Genomic DNA, 23,878 nt, shown 5'->3' on the forward strand with positions numbered 1-23,878 from the left:
TAACTCTGGCTTTAAAGTACCTATTTGGAGAAAAAAACCACATTTACATACAAGCCCATGATCAGGTTTATTGTGAAAGAAAAGCCTCTTTCTTTAAATCATTAAATACAAACAGAACCTTCACATGACCCAACAGTGAATGAAGTTACTTATCTTGGATTATATGCCAGATATAGATTGCTGCAACCAGTAAAATTTAAGGTCAAAGTCTGAAATGCTTCATTTTTCAAATGTAACTTTAAAATTTTAAGTCATTTGATATGGTGTTTATAAGCAGGGTGTTTCTTAAAGAGTAGTTAATTTTGTCATACTTTTTTTATCATACTTATTACACAATGCCTCTGCCACCAATGCAAGATTTTGATCATACTTACTTTTAAAATTGTCAGATAATTGTTTTCTGTTTGTATGTAGTTTACCACACCAAAGTCCCTAAATCACATCTTCTGTGAAAATTTAACAAGAATGGAGTTCAATATTGGATTCAAGTTTTTGGGTAAACACGAGAGTTCGTACAAGGATACCATTGTAGTCATTCACACACTAACTATAATTCTTTAAAATTCAGAATTTAAAATTCGATGAGAATCAGGGCCCTCTTTGTGATGGCACAGCAGGCGGTTTCAGGCAGGAAGCCATGCAGTTGATAGACAGAGGACTAAGTCTTCCCATTCTGTTACTGCTCCCTGTAAAGATGTTATGGAGCTTCACAAGGGTCCTCTACAGTCCTGAAATCAACATTTTGGGACTGACTTCATTAGTGGTGAACCTTGACCTTCAACTTCTAGTCCTCTGTCTACTAAGGAGCAATGTTTGAATGCAGGCAACATTTCTGTATAATGGGAATATTTAACTGCTTCGTACTCTTAATTTCTACTTGGAATTTATATTTTTTATTTTTTTGAGGAATGCTTAATGCATAGATTTCTAACACTTAAAAAAAATCAGTTGGAATTGTGTTAAAACACAGTTTTTTAGTTGCACATTCTACTTACAGAAAACTGTGGTACTGTTGTAAAGGGATCGAAAAAAGGATTAGATGTATCAGCAGGGAATGTCTTTATCTTTAAAAAAAGATAAAGAAAAAGATGTTACTTTCAGAGCATAAAAATGCAAAAGAAAAAAAAAAAAGCAGCAAAGCATTGCAACTATAGTGACATATCCAACAAATCAGAGCAGTTCAGCAGAGCTTGGACCAGACCCAAAAAAGACCCTTCCAAAAATGCATACAGAAACCTGATGATGAATAGTCAAAGCATAAGTATGAAAACTTGATAAATTCATTTTACCATGTAATTAAATATGTTGAGCAAATACAGACCTGGTTGCACACAATATATCTTCCAATTCTGTCGCCAGAATTCTTATGTGATTCTTTCAGCCAGCACTACATTTTAACACATGCAATATGAAGTGCAGGAGCAAAATTTTTCTGTACAGGAACTCTGGCTAAAGAACTTGTGCTTTAAATATTTTAGACTTCCAAATTTTCACTTACACAGTTGCTACTGAAGACAAATAATCACGCAAGGTGGGATCAAAAGAAAATCATTTATTAAAATACCACAGGGGCAACTGTCTGTTTCAGGCAGCTAGGAGGCCCTGTGTTGAGCTAGGAGGGCTGTGGATAAAGGATGAGCCTTGGAGGTTTTTTGAAAAGTGCATGGAGACAAAGAGGGGAGAGACCAACATATCCATCTGCTGAGAGGACTTGGTCCATAAGGATATAGTCACTGGTGTGACCAGACCCTGCTGGAAGTCACTTCAGCCCTTAAAATAGTTTCAAACAATTAGCTGAAATTAAAAATATATAAAAGCAGCAACAATCTCTGTCCCACTTCATTGTGAATGCTGTTTCTCATTATTTTCCGTTTTAGAATGCAGATATTATTATTCATTCATTCATTTGTTTGTTCGTTCATTCAGAGGACAAAATAGCAAACAAACATTTGAGTTTTGAATTGCACTTCATGTTTTCCTTTTTGAAAATTACATTTTTCACTGTAAAAGCATGTTTTTCACTTTATTATAGAAACTCCTGTGCATTGGTTTGTTATGCATGTCTTCAATCATGATTTATTAACTACAGTAATATACCTCTTGTTTAATAATGAGGAAAGCTACCTTGAGGGCCCTGAGCCCCTGTAGGCCAAAGAAAAACCTGGAAATATGACATCAAATATAATTAAGTAAATGTACAGTGTTTATTTTGCAAATAAAATAGCAGGAACATATTGGCTTATAAGGGTACCAAGGGAAATTAACAGCTATCTGCAGGGTCGCTTCCGCAAACATGTGGAATTCAGCTTAGCATTAGTTGTCAGGCTTCTTACATGAGGACTATGGATAGCAAAGATACTGTCAAGCATGTAAATAACTTTTTAAAAGAGTAAAGGTGTTTGTAAATCAATTATACAGGTGCAAATGATCTAATGGATCTGCGAAGGAGAAATTATTTCAAACCACAACTTTCTATGCAAACTTATTAAAGGAAGTTTCACAATCCTTTTACAGTCCTATATTCATGTCTCTTAGCGAAGTATTTGCCAAGTATAGCAGATGTTTGCTATATTATGATTGAACCTAACTCATTGAATGGACACAATTGCTCCTCACAAGTTTGTTATGTTACATTATACCCAGGGCCAAATCTGGACAGCTGTAGTAGGTCTCACTCTTTTGAGAGACAGCAAATACCCATGAGCTCAGGCTGACATTCTCAGGTTATGAAGGGTTTACATTATGATGTTACAGTACAAAGTACAAGTGTACTCAGTTACAAATAAATTTTTTGAGCCAAAGACAGAGATGGGAAGCTGGTTTCTCATGTGTGGTATGAGTTTGATATCCCACTGCTAAAATCTCTCAAATTTTGCTGGTTAGTCTCATTAAGGAAATGAAGCACTGTTACTGAACACAGGAAAGAAAAATTATGCAGAATACTGGAGAGTCCACTGAGATTTGGGAGCAGAGGCACATAACAGGAGTCAGCCTGATCACATGCTGTGACCCAGAGCCATGTAGAATACCACCTTGCAAAACCAGCACTTCAATCTGCAGATGTGTGTGAGGCCAGCCTATGTATCAAAACAGGGCAAGAAATGGTTAATCTTAATGGTTTAGATATCAGTGTGAGTCCCTGTCTTGGGTAGCTGTGCTTTTTTAATCTTGAGAATGGGACAATATCGACAAATAAAAGGCTCTCTGGATTGGAACCCTCAAATTTCTGTCCTTTTAAACTAAGTGGAGAGAGTAATTAGGGAGCAGAGGGGAAAAACCCATACCTGTGTTCAATTTAATAGAGACAAACAGAAATCATCCTGCTTAGCCTTTAATATTTACTCTTCCTTGCCCTCATATTTTATTGCCTCTGGGATCAGGCCACTGTTACTAAAAAGGCACAACAGAGTTTATTGGTTTGGCCCAGGCCTTGATTAAATTATTTCTGCCAACTTCCACAGGCAGGGCAGAGAATCAACACTGTTGTTGCCTCTTCAACATTGGCAAGAAGTTCTTAACTATTAATGGCTTGGCTCTTCTGAGTAGGAAGTTGGTACAACATCCTAATTCAAACAATAGCAGGAAAAAAAAATATTCAAGAATATTGTTCAGACAGAGGATATGCAGGATGGGGAGACAACAGTGTAGAAAGCATCACTTTAAAAATTGGTTTATGTGAAACTTGATCTGGAAATTTGAAAGGTCTCTTCAGCCTGGAATATACTTTGCCTACTTTGACCTAACTGTCCTGCATGTTCACCATGGCCAGCAGTAGCAGTTGCCAGGACCTGGAAGGGAGAAGAAAAGCCTATGATTCCCATCCTACTGCACAAGGAAAGCAGCATCATGGGTGAGTCTCTTCCTTACCCTTGCACTGGGGTTGAGTTTATTGTGTGAAGTCAAAAAACTCAGAGTAACTCAGAAAGCAAAACAACTCCCTGATCAGAACTTAAACTTTATCCCTTCCCCACACAGCCTCTCTCCCTGCCCTAGGAGAAAGACACACCTTTACATATCTCCTAACTCACATGGAAGAAGCAGACTCTTAAATTTTCCAGGATGCTTTCTTCTCCCTATTGGGGCAGCATCAGTTGAAAGATGCCACCTGGGAACTGGAAGAAGGGCAGAGCCAACTCTACCTCCTACTTCAAAGCTGCAGCTCCTCCAGCATCTGGAGAACCTCAGCAGCTTCCAGGGTTTACCTGGGATGGCACACATGAGGGAAAAGGAAGAGGGAAGAGGAAGTAGCAGTTCCACTGGCAGGTAGATCTCATGCAGCTGAACTCCAGCTGCTCAGAGATGCAAAACACAGAAGCTGCCAGTGCATGGATTGCCTATAGACCAGAGTGAGGTTTGCTGTCTGCTTTGGTATGAAACAAAACAAGTAACATCTTTAAAGGCTACAGCTGGGCACAATTCCTGTGGTGGCAGATGGAGCAGCAATCTCATCCACATTGCTCATAGAATGCCCACGCATGGGTATTTTTTGGTACAGCGAGGCTCTTCCACAGGAGCAAAAGGAACTAACTGGTGTCAGAGAGTGTGACAGAAGTATGGTGAGCAACAGGACGTTAGAGCTGTGCTCTCCATAACAACACAGACAGGATTTTAAGTGCAAAACTTGATTTCAAGTACACTTGCTCTCTCTGCGGGAGAGTCTTGCAGCCAAAGTCACAGCCATAAAATAACTTTTAAGGCAAGCCCCATGAGTAACTGTCAGGTTCCAGAAGCTTGGCATTCCAGAGGCATCTCACATGCTGAGGGATTGTTCCATAACCTGAAATGCCCCTTGCTTGAAAGGTCAGGGTGCATTACCATAGCAGAACTACTTTGGACAAGTAGCTCCTTGTCTGGAATATTTAGCTTGGCAAGTTGAGAATTTACTAAGCTTAAAAGAACGGTTGACTTTCTCTCTCTCTCTCTCTATATATATAAATAAAAAAAGAAGAAGAAAGAAGGAAAAAGGAGAAAAGAATAATAAAGAAAGAATCAGCATAGTCTCAGAAGAAATACAATGGTTGAGTAACCTTTAAGGTGAAATTTCTGAAAACCAGTCAGATCTAACAGTTCCATTGATTTTTGTGGGAAAAAAAGCAAAAACTTACTCCTCTGTGGATTATTTTCTGCTAGTACTCAAAGATTCTTTCTGCATTATTGCTTTCTGAGTAACATACTTTGGAGGAATCTTTGCCACAACCAGAAAGAATTAACAGCACTGATTTTCCTTGATATTTATATAGCAGGGGAGAATGAAGAAGAGTGAAGGAAGAAAGAAGACAAGAGGACAAGAATCTTTCCCTTTTCATTACATTTGTGCAAAGAGTTCTTTTGGATGAAATTTCACATCTCAGTAAAAACAATGGCACATTCCTGAAATACCTTTTAGATGAGTTAGCAGTAAAAAGAAAGTAACTTTCTCATAAAAACAAATGGAAGTGCAAGGAGATAAAGAAAGAGTATCTTTGTTGAGTTAAGTGACATAAAATCAGGTATTTTGGTATTTTTATCAGAAGGGAATATTACAAATGTCCTTGCTCTGGGAAAAAAAATAACACCTTACATTTGGGAGAAGTGGGCTTAATTTGGATATGTTCCCTTGCCTTTGGAATGGTATACTCACTGCCCTGGCACAACTATCCTTCCACAAAGGTAGAGTAACATTTTCTGCCATTGACACTTTGCCTGGCTGCCATCCTCTGCACCTTGACTGGAGGCATTTGTAACATCATGGTGAAGACGAGTGATCTCAGCGGGTTTGCACTGTCACTTTATATACTGGCTAGATGGATGACAGACTTTAGGCCTAACACTTCACTGGATTCCCATGAGCTGCAGCAAGAAGAGGCAGAGCTAACACCTGAAGCAGTGTCATAAATAAGGCCCTCAGGATACACATAGAGCCAGAGGAATATTCTGTTGTGCTTTATTTCAAAATACACAATGTAAGTTGGATACCATCGTATATCTATACAGCACAGAGACTTGTTTCTACTCATCAAATTAGAAAAGGACACCAGATGAAAAGGATATTACACTAGCATTTCCCAGTTCTGACATGTGATATGACTTTAAAAATACCAATTAACCATTAGGCCTAGTTTCCAAAACCAGTGTGAAGATTTTAGAATCTGCAATTTTTCAGTAAAGCTCCTTGTCTGCTGTCATACCATTTCTGTGGCTGAAATGAATACTACAGCTGAAAATGTAAACCCAAAGAGTTTCTGGTATTTTTCACCATGCAATATCTACATGGACAAACAAACTCTTTTGAGTGGGAACAGTTCCAGGCTCAAATGATTGAACACTCGGCTTATGTCAACCTCAGTTCATGTCCTTCTTGTGTGGCAACGTAACCAGCATGACAGTTACACTGCCAGGATGCTCAGGGAGAAAATCAGACCAAAACAGTGCAGGAAACTTGCAACAGGACAGAAACATAAATCAGCAATACTATTGACTAATTAGTCTTGGAAGAAGCTGTGTGAACTAAATGCCCTGATGAAGCATGTTTGGTGCAAATCCCACACGTGTAGCATCACAGGCCACCTTCTTTTCATGGGATGCAGGATTTTTTGTATTTTTTAAATTGATATCCAGGCGTTAATGTTAGCAGACAGATTTTGTTCACACTCATTAAAGAGGGCACTTCTGCAGAAATGTGCTATTAAAAACACCCTGAGGCACCAAATGAGAAGTTTCTTAAGAAGGTGAGGTCGTGCATAAGCCACTAAGCCAGGGAAGAAGAAGCTACATTTTCAGAACCTCCCTGCCCTGTCACCCTCTCTGAGGAGACAACACTGGAAAATCTCCCTCATAGCTCCATTTGATATTTGGGTCTCCCTTATTCATCTTGCAAAAAACTAGGGGAGTCTGGAGCTCAAGAAAATGCTTTCAAGAATATTCATTAATTCCTAAGAACCAACGTAAGTGAATCCAAGTCTTTGGCTCATCTGATTTGGTGTGAGTTTCCACAGGACCGCTGGGCAGCAGTACAGAATCCCCCTTCCCACAGGTACTGAAACACAGATTTACCAATTCCTTCTGGTAAACTGAAAAAGTTCCACTTTGAAAGCTCCGTGTTCATCCTACATGAATTTTTGGTGAGACAAGTTCTCTTAAGGCCCCCTCAAATGGTGAACTTGCCGTTCCTCTGCTCACTGATGTACACCAGTCCTTCTTTGGACCTTGCTGCAGGCTGAGTCCACCTGTCCTGGAACATGACCTGGCAGCATACACCGTTTTCTTGATGTCTCACCAGCTGCTTGTACTTTCCTCTCCATCAGGTATTTTCCTCCCTCTCAGAGGGACTTTGTGCAATCCTTCCTAACACAGAGGCATTGTCAGGAGGTGGCTATGTGGCTCCTTGACTGTGCTCCAGTGACTTCTGTCTCCCAAACCAATGCCAAGGGAGGTCACGGGAGTAGAAGGTATAGAAGGTTCAGTCTCTGAAAAAGCTTGGATTTTCTGCAGTTAGAGCATTTCACAGGTACTTTATGCATAGTAGTTTGTGGCTGAAGTATAAACTGCACACTATTTGCAAGCAGGTCTACCTAAATCACAGTAGTTAAGATGCCCTGGATGTAATCCTGAATCTTCATGTCAACTTCCGTATAAATTTGCATGGATAGCCCTAAAAATTTTGTTGGTGCTAGTATCTTTTTTATGCTACCTTTTAGGGATCAAGTCTCTAGATTTTCACTCAAAGGATTGTAATTATGGGTTGCTAGCAAAGGGATTTCAGAGGTATTGGGAGAGCATGAGGGACAACCGTAATATTGTTATTAAATCAGTCCAGCATCTCTACAGCACATTGGAAGAAAATTAATGTCCTGGATCATTTTTACAACATAACTTTGCCTTGTGAATATTTTTGAGGAGACATTCTTCAAAAAAATACAGAATAAGAGCAATTTAGATGTGACAAAACAAGACAGTGTCCATGTTCTCACAGTCTTCAGGATATTCAGTACTCTTTTGCTGGTGCTGTGAAGGCCAGCAAGTTTAAGCAGAACATAACCACAGAACAGGCTGTCAACCCAGTCACCATCCCCTGAGGAAAATGTGTCAAGACAAAATGATGTCACAGTCTTGGTGTGTTGGCTAAAATGCAGACTAAGGATTGCAGCATTTGCTCGGTCTTTGTTTAAAACACAGAAAATGAAGCAGACAGAAAGCAGTAGGTACCCACTGTACACGGTTGCTCTCCAACATTTGCTGCATTAGTTGCATTTCTGGGACAGCTAATGCAAAGTTACCTTTTCTGTCCCTTGGCTTTTATCAATGAACTCAACGGTGATCCAGTGGTAGGTGCCTACACCACGTGCACAGCCAACAAAATCAAGTGGCATCTCTGCAGATGGAGGCTGTTTTCACAGAAGAAAGTCACTAAAGATGGATAACATGAAGAGGAGGAAATGAGTGTTGTGATTCCTGCTGGCTGAGAGTGCCTCAGGTAAGCCATATACTTCCCAATTTCACTGCCAGCAAGCAGACAGTATTTTGTATCAGACAGAAAAACTCACCCCTCACCACACATGATTATTTATAAGTACAAACACTGATGGCTCATCACCCAATAACTGTTAGTTCACCAAGACTTATTAACACAGAGGCTTCGAACCCAGGAACACTCCCACAAAGGCTGATTAATAACCATGCAACACACCTGCCCTTTTTTAGAATCCTCACGATCACATTCCTCTCTTGAAAAGTTATGATAGATTGGCACAAGCAGTGTACTGCTTGACCTTAGTCCAACACAAACAAATAGTTTGTCTCTCTACTGTAATCAATCTCTACTTGTGTAAGAGCAAAAGCTGGCTGGGAGTCCTTAAGTGTCCAGAAACTCAACCTATCACAGTCTCCTTGAATGTCAGGATAGTAAGAAATACTTTGCACTAATTTTCTGTCCTATTTTTCTGGGCTATTGAGCTCTGATAAAATCCCCAGGAGTTTATACAGTTCATTATTATAAAGGAAAAGAATAGCACAGGTAGATTAAAGTCAGTGGAGCTGCAGAAAAAGTATTAAAATTACAAACTGGTGCACTATTTATGTATCTATACAGAAGGACACTTGAGTGTATTTTCAACTTCTGCATGTGACCGGTCCCAGGGACTACTGCAGCCCTGATCCATACACGTGCCTACAAATTTTGGTGACCTCTCACAAATTATGATCTCAAGTACACATGGGAGTGCTGACTGCAGTGCTGTGCTGCAGCTGTCTCACTGCTCCAAAAATCTACTCTGAACTAAGCTTCTATAAGACAATAACTATTTCCCATCATAATATGTTGCCTTTTCCAGTATGCATCAAGGAAGCAGAGCACTACTTCTTTAAATGTAGTGGATACAAAACTATTTGATTCTATCAACAAGACCAGCTGGAGTAGAAGCTGAAAGTCTATAAGGAGCAATGTGTTGCTTGGTTTAAGATTCGTACATGAACAAATTCAATCACATATATTTAGTAAATCTTTTGTGATAAATGTGATAAATAAAAACCTATTTATTCATAATGTCACACCCTTAACTGTGAATCATTCATATTGCCAGCCATCAAGCATTAAATAAACATAAATATTACCTTGGATTGCAAGTAAAATCTAGTTGTGTTCAAACACAAGAGCTCATTAGGCATATACAGATTCAAACACCTGCAACTGGAATGCTTTGCCAATTCAGTGCCATGAAACCCATCAGATGTCTCTGTACCATGTTACCCTAAAAGCCAGTCTCCCAGTCCGAGACACTGCACTCAGGTATATCCCATGGCTAAAGAGATTAGTCCCAGCCAAGGGATAATCCAAATCAATTAGGGCTATTAGCACATAACGCACTCTTTCCCATCCTTAATTACAAAATAAATATCTCCTTTGGACTAAGAGCACAAGTACAGAAATCTTCTGCTTGGCCCACGAATGACAGCAGTTTCAGTGCCAGAAGGCTGTTCTATCATTTGATCAGAGCTCTGCTTCCCCATATTTTGTTTATTGAGCAAAAGGTTCAGAGGATTCATTATTAAAGACATTTCTATGAAGGCAACAGAAGAACATTATAATGTTGCAGGGAGCAGGAAAAGTAAAACAGAAATGAGAGAGAGGCCAAACAATGACAGTCCTCTCCCCAGATTGTGGCATCTCTTCAAGGGCAGAAATACACTATGAATAAAATGTCACAGGCAGATCCTGGCCCCCAGTCACCGACTTCCTGCCCATCCTAACAGGCACTCACAGGTAAACCAAACTGAGGCTGGAGATTTCCTGTGAGGCATGTTTCCAATACCACTGCCTCAAAGACCCCTTCTCAGCACCATGTGGTGCCAAAACACTATTGTCTGGCAACTTCTGCTGATGCTGTTGTCTCTGGGAAGATTATAGTTAACTCTTTCAATTCAGAAAGAATTGAATTTCTTCCCAAGAGCCCTGGGATAGCTGCAGGCTGCACTACCCAGGATACACTCTCTTCTTGCAGAAGTGTGAGAGCAGGGTGCTATTCTGATTTGTTGGATTTTGGCTTTTAGTTTGGTTTTGGGGTTTATATTGCAATCCTATGTCTGGTGCTTTTTGAGTGTGGTTTCTATGAGCTTGGGAACTAACTGTTACCTGGTGCAGGAATATGCCCAACTTGAGCCACACTACAGATGGAAAGAAAGCCTTTATCCATACTGCCTCACCACCCCTGCTCTTGGTGAGGAAGAAAAGAGAAAACAGTTTCTTCAACCCTTTCTCCAAACCAGTAGTAGCAAGACAGGAGAGATCTGAAGGCCGAAATTGTTTTAGGGGCACACACAAACATGGGCTCTCCTGACCACCGATATTTTGAAGAGAATAAGCTTTGTCTGAAGTCTGGGCAGCTCAGCCACTGATGTGAACACATGGGTTCTGTCTCTATGTGAGCACTTGAGCTTCATGGTTATAAATTTTGACAGTTTGTTCAACTTGGATGCAGCATGGAATGAGTGCCAAATCTTGCACAAATTCAGGTGGTCGGAAGCCCACTGTGCTTGGCACATGACTTCCCATCTCCAGCACTGCCAACAGGGCTCTCAGCAGAGCATGTGCACATGGCTGGGTGTGTATGCCAGATGGCAGGGCCAGCTCCTTCATCACAATCCATCCTGACAATATCTGGTACTTCGCCAGGAAGAGGCCAGGTGACATTCCACAGCGCTGGAGCATTTGAGAGATTCTAGTCAACTTCTTGACAAAGGACCCATAATTGACATTAAGTTGCTAACTGAGTTTTAAAGAGGTTCACTTTCCTGACCCTACCGTTGTATCTCCTAGAGAGTAGGGCATTTGGTCTTGGTTTGCTGAAAATTAGAAGAATGTCATACCATAAAGCAAGTCATAAATCCATAGTTCTTCCATAGTGATGGTTTTGTGGACAGGTTCCAAGGAATAATTCTGAGAAGTATGCAAGAACTGCTTTCTATTAATCAGGTTTAAAATGGTTGTATAGAATATCTACCTCTGCAGAGTTTTTCTTCCTCAGCACAAAACAATTCAGCATTTTTTTTTTGAAGGGTCATATAAGGAATAATGAAAGGAATACCCCTTCCTACTGAGTTCATTGGTTTGCAATTCAGCTACTATGATAACTAATAAGGTAAAATTAGGGAACTCCTGTTTTCTTTCTCCCACAATTAAATTACAATTTTCTTCTATGATATACAATGTCTGGGGCAAGGCACAGAACTGTGGAATTACCACAGATGTTCTGAGGTTTATGCAAACTTCAGTTTTATCACTTTGACTTACTGGTTATTCTACTATTGCCATTCCTCTAAGACTCATATTAAGCTCTGTATAAAGTCACAGCAAAAGGTCTGTCTGGATGTAAATCTCACAAGTCAATGATTGTATTTCTGTTTTGGTTTTGCTCACTAGTATACGGACTACAGAAAATTAAATATATATTATGCATCAGTAGAGAATTTACTCACTGTTATGAATAGCAGCAAAAGCAGAATAGGCCAGAGGGGAAAATCTCTGGTCACTTAGGTACCACTTGTGGTTCATCAAAAAGGATTACTACTGCTTAGGAATTCTCATCAGAAAATGCCTATTTATTCAAACTAAATGTGTTACAAAAGAAATGGTGCTGATTCAATTTTCTCTATACTTATAAAATAAATTTTAAAAGCCTTCAATCAGCACTTTGTCAGTGCAGTTTTTAGTGCCTAATTCAGAAATGACATTTTGGTTGGAAACATGAGTTCATTGCAATTAATAACCCAGCATTACTTGAAAATAAAACACTATTTAATTTCAAATTGGACTGATCTTTCTATCTATTCTTCTTACTACTCTCTGACATTCAGTTCAGGGTAGTTTCCAAAATACAGGCTTTTGAAAGGAAAATGTAGACAACCAGATTGTACTTTAATCAAAGAAGAAAAAACTATTTCCTATCACTTCTGATTATTCAATTGTGTGGAAAATAAAAAGAAAGTTTACTTGATCTTTTTGCTGGTTCTACAAGTTGAGTCACCCAGCTAGTCAAAAAACAGTTCAAAAAGCAGATGTTCCCATTTTCTGCTGAAGCTTGGAGACATTCAATTGAAATTCCAGAGAACAGCCAAGCTGTTAGCATCACATTTGTTATCACACTGGAAAAATGTGAATCAGAATTACACATATATCAATTCATTAGATGGCTGGAAAGTAAACAAACACACAATAGTTACTCACTGAAGTCTAAATGCAGTTGTCACTAATCACAGTGAGGAAGAGAAATTAGGAACTTCGCAGCTGCTGAGACAAAAGGAATAATGTACTTCTCAGGCCAAAAAAAGGTGATCAATATGCCTTTATCAAAAGTCTATGTGACATAATTAGCTTCATCACTGTACTTGTCTCATTGAGAGCAAATATAAAAACATATACCTGGCTTCAGTCTTTGCACAGAAGCTGAGAATTTTTGTATCACATCGATTATTGTAGAGTAGAAGAGGAGACTCAGCCAGTACAAAAAGATGATGCTTTATACTCTATGTCTGAAAAGCCCTGTCTATGTATTGTTCACTTTTATTCTTCTTAGGCAGATGTTACACCTGCTTACTGCTGCTCAGAACATGGAACATATTCACTTGAAAAGTAAAGCAATAACCTTAAATAAAAAAGACTCTGAGTGAAAGCATGATTGAACATATCAGACCTGATTTACAACAATACACAGGTTATAAAAGCTTTGCTAAAGATTTGCCTTTTCTGCTTGCTTGTAGGAGGTAGATGCCAGCTGGTTTAAAATCTGTTTGCTTGAATTTACTAGACTCCTTTCACTTACTCTGATGTTGATTTCAAGCAAAAGAGAAAGCTGCTACTGCCATGGAATGATCCTTATTTATTTATTTTATTTTTTTTTCTGAGGAGGAAGGAGAAAGGGATTTCAGGTAGTTTTCTTCTTCTTTTCTCTTTTTTTTTTTTTTAAGCTTCAATAATGTTCACGACCCTCAAGCTTTCTGACCTTCCTAAACACTGCTGAAGTGGTGGCAAGCTATATCACTTTAGAGGTACTGAGAAAAGCTCTGGCCTAAAAATGGTTAGTGCACTAATTGCACAAAAGGAGAAGCACACAGACAATCTTGCACTGCTGTGTCTGTGGTGTTTGGCAGATGCTCTCCATCTTCAGGGAGCAGGCTCCCTGGGACCTTGCCTGTCAGTTGGCCTCAAGTGAGGCCATTACTGCAGTCAAGCACATCCTATACCCCCCTCCCATAAATTGATCCAACTTTAAAGTAATTTCCACAGCCCTTCTTTTTGGAGCACTACTCCAGAAACTACACTGCTTGCAAATGTATCACTCCTACAGTTCTCAGGAGAGCCATCTGTGAAACTCCAGGGTTTCATAGATGATTTGACCTAAAGCTAAGTCATTTTGTTTGTAGAGTTAGCGTTCAGCCCCACTAAGGAACAGATTAAACTATCCAGCACCCGTCTACAGGAGGAGCTACACGTGCAGCTGTGACAACCTCAGTCCTCCAGCTTCATAGGCAAGTGTGGAAATGGTCACTGATCCACCCACTGAACAGGCAGAACAAACATCCCACCACTGTGCAATGATCTCACAGTCACTAGCTACAGAGTATTTTTCTGATTCTCTCTCTCTCTGCAGGCACACAGGTTGTGCAGGATCCTCCAAGTCGTCTGGTGTAAATATCTTCTCAAATGAGATCCCATCTGCTCAGGCCTGCTATGGAGTCCAGCCAAAGTCTTAAGTTCCAGGACCAGCTCTGCTTGCATGATCTGGCAGAAACCAGATTTACTGATAGGCATTTGCACATTTTATAACTTCTACGACCAGGAAGCAGGCACATGGAATGCCAGAGGACAGTGACAAAAAATAATTGTACATGGCAGAATTTATCACTTCTCCAGGGAAAAACTTCTGCCCTCTTCATCCAAACTATCTCCTGACATTGTACCTCACCTTCATCTTAAGTTTTATAAAATGTTAGCCAGTGGACCATTGATTATTTAAAAGCAATGAATTAGATGATACATGCCTGAACTTTTTTCTGTTTAATGCCTTTCCCTATTTTTGGAAACTTTTCTTTCTCATATACACATCATATCCAATTTATCATGGGGTCCACAGGTGCAAAGTCAGCAATGGATTTCACTTTGTGGATCTTTTTATTTTTTGGAGAATTTCAATTAGTTAAAGAAATAGAGGGTGTTGAATCATCTTTCATGTATCTACAGAGTGCAACAACTTGTTCTGCTCAGCATACAGATAATGGGGTAAAATATATTGAGCTTAATATGAATTTAAATTACTTAAAATGGGGGAAAAATAAAAAGTAAATATAGAAGCTTGCAGTTCATCTTTTAGAATTCTCTCTTTTCTTCACTGACTACTTCAGTAATGGATGAATAGGAGAGAGTCCCTAAAGAGCTGAGTAGTAGTCAAAGAGTTTTAGTCATTTTACTGAATTTTAAACTAAGATTCAAGGGGCTGTCTCTGAGCCTGACAGTCAGTTATCTTGCCTGTTAGTAATTCAACAGACTGCTTGTGAAACTGGCATCCACCAATAAAGCCCTATACTTTGCAGAGCTACATATTAGTCACAAATCCTATTTATAATGCTTTATATGCTCACCCATTTATCTGGTTGCCCAAAGACTATGATTCTCCTAAAATGTTCCAAGTCCCATCCCTAGATACTGACATGCCTTATATAACCTAAATGATGCTCAGGTAATGTGCATTTGCTTGATTCAAGCTGTGTGCTCCCAGGAGCCTTACACTGTGTGGGCCCTCAAGCAATTCCTGCAAATCCCCAGTCAAATGTGCTGTGCTCAGTTTGACTGAGCCTTCCAGTGCACCCCTTTGCAAGGTGTTCTCTTCCAGCTGATGTCCCTTTATTGCAGCAGGAAAGAATGGTCCTTTGCAATATGAATAAAATTAGAGTCTTTCTTGAGTTCACATGGATTTATTAAATTTATTGCCTGTTGCTGTAAGTTTTTTGTATTGGAATTGTTTGTTTTAGCAATTGCTGTTCTTTGCTTTTTCTTAGTTTAATATGGAGTTAAAGGATATGAACTGGGAATAAATGTGCATTTGACATCCTGCTTGCTCCTTTTACTTCTTATTTCTATGTGTAACAGATGAACAATTTATTTTCACAAATTCTTGTGCTCATAATTGGCCATTGCATGTAAGTTTGAGTGTACAAATATTGCTAATTGAGAAGCTGTCTTGGGAAATAGCATTTTTAATACTCCACTTTTAATCTTTTGCATAGTCATTGCATCCAACTCATTGTACACTAGGAAACTTTTTGTTGTTGTTGTTTTTGTGATGAAGATGTAAAAGTAGGAAGCTTCTAATTCTGAAATATACCACCCAGTCTTCAAGAGTCCTATTTTTTCTTCAGTATGTAGTTCACCATAAGTAAAGCATTTATAAATTTGTCTCTGCCTGAGCCATTTTAAAGATCTTGGGGGCATGCAAAGATACTTGATCTACACTTTCAGGCAGTTAGATAGTAGATACATGCTAATGTTCTTATCAAATATCAGTCTTGAATTACATTATAGTCACTCTTGTTTAGAATTCCATGACAAAAGGACTGGTTATGGATGTATTAGAGTCTGATATGTTTGCCTGTCTTCCACTGAAAAATTGCTTTGCACAGAAAGTGAAAAGTTCTTCAAAATGAAGGCAAAAAGTACTGAACTCAGTTCCCACTCTGTTATTTGGCTTATTGCAACCTTGTCATATTGTCATCAAAATTTAGCAGCTAAAAATTAAATTAACTCTTCTTTATTAATATATAAAACATTAAAGGGGAGTGGAATGAAAATATACATTACTTATTTTGCTCCATTCACTACCTCTTTCTCTATGATCTCTTTACTATCCATTATCTACTGAGAGTTTGCAGTTTACTGAGTGTTTTATCACCTCCATCAAGATACAAAAACTTCTCCCAGTTTCCCTCTGAGCTGACTCACTTTTGACCTGGCTACCTTCACTTTATTTCCAAAATAGTACATGCTAATGCATCAAATTCTGTGCACTTTCAGACTAAGTGAGATCCCTTTGGATGAACAGGATTGCATGCCCTAGTAATGCTATCACTAAAATAGACATACTTGTTTCCAACTCATTTTAAAAAAAAATATCTTGTATTACATGAAAACTTTTTTTTTTTTTCATTTTTTAACTATCATACTGGCAATTGATATGTTTTAAATGTTATATCTCAAGCTTTAAAAAGGCAAATAGTTTTCTACTTTCTGTTTTCTACCAATAGATGGCAGGAGAAGCTCTAGAAAATTATTCACTTGATACAGCATGAGATAGCCTATAATTTGAAAGTACATAGCCAGCTGTAAATTACTGCTCTCTGATACCTCTGTAGATGTGATCATGACTTAGTCCTAGCCCATCCACCTTGCATAACAAACCTTAGTCTAAGTTTAGGAATAGCTCCATGTTGTATGCAAAACTCTTATTTCTTTTGTCCTACCCCTCTAGGTCAAATTGCAGTTTGTGCACGCTGGCTTTCTCTCTTGGTTGAGAAGGTATTGTCAGTGTGGTGAAGCAGCTGTTACATTAATTCAGGGTCTTAAGACTGAGCTTACTGTAACTAAACAAGAAAAGCTCTGCATTCATACACGCCAGAAATCACACTGATTATAAGCTGCAACAGAACAGCTTAAAGCTCCAGCTTTGATTTCCAGTTCCAGAAAAGCTAGAAACACAAGAAGGGAGTGCAGGAGGACAAAAAGCCTACTACACTGACAAAATTTATTCTAATATACCTCATTAAGGATGCTCCTAATATGAAAATAAATTCTTCACATACGATGCTGCATTTTTTTCTATCCATTTGCTCTTTCCAAAACACAAAAGCAGGAGGATTGAATCCTTTTTACATACAAGCTAAAAGGATGTGGTGCTAAAAGTCACGATAGAGTGGTAAAAAAAGATAAATATTTTCTTCTGCTCATGTTATAATTATTTTAAGGACAACAAGTAATATGTTGTAGTCAACTAATTGTAGAATCTAATTGAAAAATGAATAGAAGTGTGCATAAACCACAGGGTTCTAGGACTGCAGAGCACAAAAAGATACCTTTCCCTCTAGGCAATCTGCATTAGTAAATGTACATTATTTTTCCTGCAAGATGATTTCCTGAAATCAGTCTGCCTCGTAATTGCCCTACTGTTACTGGCAGTCTAATATTGATGACTAAGTGACCATTAGAGATCAGCTGGTTCTTATATATATCATAATACCTCCTCCAGGCTGAACGAGTAGACAAATTTGATTGCTCTCATCCCTGCATGGTAGCCTCGATGACTTCTATTAATTCACTCCATTCAGTAATCTTTACTTTTTTATAAGTTAATTTGGTTTTCTGAGCTCCACTTCTAAGTGTAATTCTCAGCATTTATTCCACTGTATTTGGTATCTTCCACCATTTTGCTGGCAACAGCAGCATAATATCGATAAAACCCAAGGTCATCAGGAAGCATCAGTGGTTAGACACTGAACAACAAAGATCATGCAGCTCAGTCAGTGACTATTAATCACTATCTACGAGTAATGTTACAGAAAAGAAGGGTGAATATCTAAAGCTGCTTCAAATTAACAGCTCTCCAGTGAACTGGGGAAGCTTGGCAGCATATATCATGACCAAAACAAATTACAAAACCTAATTTTGGATGACCAATTTAGGTGTCTTTGTCTTTGCATGACCCTCTGCAGGAAAACCTTGACTACACAGGAACCTGAACTTCCGTCTGTATTACCTCAGGCAAATACCCCAAATAAGACAACATGAACGACCCCTTCAGATACTGTACTTGTCACTGAATGTGAAACAAATAGGTGCAATTAACAGACAAATTGCCAAGGGCCAGGTCACAGCATGCAAAACCAGCACATGACCACAGACTTGACAGTAACACGATGCTAAGCTGTGCATTATCTTAACCCTCAAATAACAGCACATTCTATCACAACAGAATTATTAAATAATCAGAGTGTCTCAAAGCTACACATTTGCCCTTAGCTTGTCTTTGCTTGGAGCCTCTCTCCCTGAAGAGTAAACTTTTCATTCAAACCTCAACTGAGAGCAGCCTGTAGTCAGTGAAACTGCAGAGAAAGGTCTGTAAACAATACCTGCTCTGTAGAGAACAAGCTGACCTTTATAGATGTTAAACAAAACAAAAAGGGTTGATTGATGCTGGGCAGTACCTGTTCTCCAAAATATTAAAACCAAGAAAGTCAATGGAAGGTTAGTTCATTAACATACAGTGTGATAAATTTTGTCAGTGGGTGGTGGGGTAGGGAAGGGGAAAACATGATTTGGTAAAATATTTAGGGCAAAAAGCCTGTATTGTCAGCTGGAAAAGTGTGTAATGCTGACTTCTGTTAAATGGAAAAGAAACCAAACCCAAACTTATGTTATCTAGAGCAGATCAGTTGCTGAAGTCTCCATGACTCATTTTTTTAAATTCTGATTAACACAGTAAGAGATTGTATGTTTTTTAGAATAAGAAATCTATTTGTAGACTCCAACAGATAAATGTGCTACTAATATAGAAAAGGACACTCTAACCTAGATAGAATCATAGACTCACTTGTGTTGGAAAAGGCCCTTCAGATCATCAAGTCCAAGCACAACCCAGCACTGCCAAGTTTCCCCTTAAACCATGTCCCTCAGTGCAACATCCACAAGTCTTTTAAATACCTCCGGGGCTGTCAGCTCAACCACTTCACTGGGCAGCACATGCCAATGCTTTATAAAACTTTCTGTGAAGAAACTGCTACTAATATGCAGTTTAAGGAGTAATTTGAAGCCATTTCTTCTTGTCCTGTCACTTCTGACTTGAGAAGAGACCGATACCTACCTCACTACAACATCCTTTCTGGCAGTTTTGGTGTCAGTCTGCCTGTGTCTTGTCAAGCCCCACAGCTCTCATCCAGTGGTAACAGGACACAAGCAGTTACTTACAGACAGCTACAATACTGTCTCAGAACCAAAGGCACAACCCCACAGCACATTTCCAATACTGTAAAATAGGACCTAAACCTGTAGTGACAGCAATGCCCAGGACAGAATTACCTTAATACAAAAACACTTATGCCCAAAATGTAGTGCTGTCCTTGTCATGCTTTTTATACTCTTTAACCGTGGTTTCTGGAAGACAGCAAAAATGCCTTTGGACAGCAGAGGAGATATCTGGCATTAGAGTTATTTGCAATGCAGGATGACTTGGAGGAAGTTAAGGATCGTATTATGATTATGCAAGAAATCTGCTGAGAATCTGAGATGAAAGAGTTGAGATCGCTGGAGTTAAGAGGCATTTTGCTTTCAGTGGGACTGGCATCTCTCCCTGGCTTTTAAGCAAAAATATAAATCATGTAGCTCCAAAAAAATAAGTTAATAATCAATATGTTTTAGGCAATTTTGTCTAAAGTGAGGAAGAGAACTCTGCTAATGAAACATGAAAGTGCAGGTACATGTCTTGGGATTGGCTATTAGGTAAGCGCTGAACAAAATAGGGACAAAAAAAGTGACTTTTCAGACAACTCCCAAAAGCAAAGTTATGATCACATTAGGAATCTCTGTTAAAGAGACAAAAAGCTCGTGAAACCAGTGCAGCAATGTGTAAAGAGAGAGAAACAAGTAGTTATCCCACAGTAAATGCATTCATAAGATCAGCCATAACACTTGTTGATGTGGACTGATTTTCAGAAATTCTGAGCTGAGTTTGACAGAGGCTCAGGATCACTGAATATCAAGGAAACTTACTTTATTCTTATGTGCACTCCCTAACACACTGCATAGTATCCCATTCATTTTAGCTGCAGACAAATGACTGAAACCTTCTACATTTTCCTGGTTACAAAGTAAAACTATTTACCATTGGTGTGGCCTCTGTGAAATCCATCAGGAGATCACCTGGCTCCAAAGCAAATGTACTCCCAGCATCTGTGGAACTCTAAAGGCAAAACCAGAAACCCAGCATTGGAATAAAGAACCATTTAATTTCTCCAATTTTGTTAGTTATTTTTGTTGGGTTTTTTTAATTCCTTAAAGCACAGATTGTCAATTGATTTAAAATTTGACACCATGTCTTTCAGGTATGGCTACTAAGGAAAGATGAGGAACACAACTATGCATCTTTAAAATCCAAGTGATTTATCCTGATCCACTGCCCACTAATGCTGATGAAAAAACTGTTATGCATTTTAGCTGGGTCTTGGAGCAGGCTCTAAATACTTCCTTACACAAGTTAAACATCTTTCTACAACTCTGCATTAAAAAACTACTCTTAAATGTAGAATCACTCCATCTAGGGAAAACCTTTTACCCAGAGTTCCCTCCTACCCCTCCTGAATCCTCTCCCAAGTGACATAAGCTCATCTCTTTGTGTGTTACCTTGCCACCAGGCGAAACCTGTGCTTGTCCTTCTGATGTTTGTGGCGTACACGTCTTCTGCGACCCAGGAGATGCTGAAGACACAGGTGTTGATGCTGCTGCTGCTGCTGCCAGTGCTGGAGGAAGGTCATCTTCATCACTGCCATTGATAAAAAGAGAGAGATTTTCTCATTAGAAAATGCCACTGGACCTTTGACTGCACTTGTATCAGGGGAGGCACTGGTAACTTGTATGTCTGCTTCTGCTATAGTGCTTTGAAGTGAAGCTCTGCTTCCTCTTCCCTCTGAAATGCAGCTACCTTTTCAAGTAAATATTTTTTAAGCTTTAAAGATTCCTTAAAAATGGGTTGTCTAGGTACTTCTCATCTGCAAATGGAAACCTTATGGTTGTTAGGTGCAAGTAGCATTTCTATGGATTATGTACATAAATGCATAAATGAAGTGACTAGATATCACTGGAATGTTTATTCTTCTCTATGGAGGCTGGCAGCATTGATAAGAACAGATATGGTGACATCCACTCATGGATATGACTGCTTCATTGGTTTCAGACAACAGTAGATTTGACAGCCATTATGGAGCTAGTCTCTGCTGATATTTTAAAACTATTTTTAAAGGAATTTTATTGACTCCAAAAAGGATCTCTTTAAAAAGATTCTTGTGAGGGTATCTTTTTCCTGTCCCACTTATTCCATTTACAGAGAAAACATTTCATTTAAGATGAGGTTGTGCACTTCCCCTGGGCTTTAGGCCTTCAAGCTGAACTCTTTCCATCTCACCTACTGTCACTACTAAATGAAAGCCAGTAAAGAATGTTATACCTTCATTTATTTTGCAGAACCCTATTGACTGCAGATCACTGGGATCAGTCAGCCCTGAGTCAGGATGTTTCCAGTTGTTAATTGCAATTGGATGGAAGTAAACAGAGTCATAATTTGGCCTACTGAAGCCTTATTACTGGGAATGATGTGTGAAAAGGAAAGACTACAGATTGACAGCTTAATGCACAGCGAAAAATAATGAGAAAAATTACTTCTGCTCATAAAACAGAACTAATTTTGACTATCAATTAGGTACTCACAGTGCACAGAAGCCTGCCATGCCAGCTTGACAGATACTTCCAGAACAGAACTACACTTGATTTAGTGCCACTTGAAGGCAGAATGCCTGGGCAACACAAAAAACTTCAAAACTACATGACATACAGGTTACACAACCTTATGCTGGGTTGCCTAGCAATGTTTTTTAATTATGATATAAAATTTTGGTGATTAATACTATCTTTTTCAAATGTCATTTTTTATTTCTTCTGGGTAAGCATAGACTTCAGCACCACAACATGCACAGGTTTTATGCTGGAAAGAAAATGTGAAATATTTTGGACCTGTTGAACAGACATTTTTGTAATGTAACAAGCCCAGAGCTCGGCTGTTGACTGAGTTAATCTCTCTTTCAGAAACATGTAGCTGACATTTTCCTAGTCCTTGCTCCCCACTCTCAGCAGGAATTCACTGGCACCCTACTCTTCCGTGCTGGGTAAAGCTACACTGGTGTATACATGGAAGTGGAAAATTAAGAGTTAGGGCTGATTTATCAGCCATCAAGCTATCAGCACACACTAGCTGTAAGACTGAGAATTGGCCTTCACTGTATTACTTTCACAACAATCCTTCACTGTTTTTTCACATTTACTGTATTTTCATTCCAGATACAAGGTAATTTAAATTGAAAACAATTTGAGTTTACAAAAAGAAAAAAAAAAATTATGGCCCATGTTTTTGACTAGGGAGTCTTTGGCCCTACACATGGCCACAGCATAGGTGACATCTGTGGTTAGATGTGTTCACCTACTGTTCCTCACACCTAGTACTTGACAACTGAAAATCCACATGGGAGCAAGACATGTTCAAAACTGTTCCTCAAAACCTCATCAACCAAAAAGTGATTGTGTGTTCCCACATGCCATTCTTGGCCTCGTGAACAAATACCTATTTGGCTAATAGCTTATTTTCCTCCTCTCTTCAATTTGACTAGTTCTTCTTCTTGTCCTAAGTAATTTTTTTTTTTTTTGTTTTAGCAATGTTAAAGAGACAGTGTTAAATGTTAAATGTTAAAATGCTCTTAACAGGGAAAAAAAAGATAACAACATATTTATTAGAATCCTTTTGAAGAGACAGAAAGGTTTTCCTAATGTTGATATGTGTTTACTGACATTAGAATATTGAAATCCTGGGTGGACTAACAGCTGCCATTCCACACACAAAGCATACATATTTTTTTCTTTGTTATAGCATTGGTATTCTTGTACTAATAAGTTTATGCTGACATTATCTCTTTTCCCCCTTAATTTCTGGTGGCCTTGTCTGTCTTTTCATGGGAGGACAAATCAACACTGACTTTCACTTCTGCTCAGTACCTTACATCTCCAGAGACTTTCAAGTGGAATGAATTATGTGTAAATGGGATGCCCTGTAGGCACAGATCCCTCTTTCCAGGACTAAGAGAATTCATTTTGCTGGCTGTAGCTGTAGCAGGCTCAGCAATTTCTTCATGTGACAAATCACAGAGAGAGAGGGTGCGCTCTCTGAGAGGGAATGGCTCACAACACAGCTGGATGCCCCAACAACTAAAGACTGTTTTCCTCATTTTGCAAATGGGATTGTAATGAAGCCAGCAGAGCAGCTTGCTCAAGCTCACACCAGGTCTTTGACATTTCATGTGGTAAAGAGGTTTTTAATTCCTAATCCATAAACTCGGGAAAAGGTGGATGGCCTGCAATTCAAAGGGTTAGCCACTGCAGAGGAAAGGCAAATTAATTTTGTATTAAAAGCATGAAGATTCTCAGTGATGAAAGGAATCATATTGGTATAAGATCATTATCATGTAATTGCACTCATGACTTTCAGAAGGCATAGCTAGAGCAATAATTAGCATCCCTTTCATTTTGAGCTGTAGTAGGCAAAACCAC

The 23,878-nt window shown here is 38.9% G+C and overlaps 1 protein-coding gene across 2 annotated transcripts in view; it reads right to left on the minus strand.

The window, feature by feature from the left end:
• The window catches only part of EPB41L4B (erythrocyte membrane protein band 4.1 like 4B), a 168,278-nt gene that overhangs the window by 9,444 nt on the left and 134,956 nt on the right, over positions 1–23,878 (minus strand). The window contains exons 21-23 of one of the 2 annotated variants that reach the window (XM_015618467.3): positions 20,912–21,050; positions 20,394–20,471; positions 996–1,064 (exon numbers count right to left, since the gene is read on the minus strand). In XM_015618467.3, the coding sequence (XP_015473953.1) occupies positions 996–1,064; positions 20,394–20,471; positions 20,912–21,050 (286 nt within the window). The remainder of the gene's footprint in view (positions 1–995; positions 1,065–20,393; positions 20,472–20,911; positions 21,051–23,878) is intronic. The other variant, XM_033512170.1, reaches the window with a different exon arrangement.

This window comes from Parus major, chromosome 2 (genome assembly GCF_001522545.3).
Source record: "Parus major isolate Abel chromosome 2, Parus_major1.1, whole genome shotgun sequence".
In the NCBI taxonomy this organism is placed as follows: Eukaryota; Metazoa; Chordata; class Aves; order Passeriformes; family Paridae; genus Parus; species Parus major.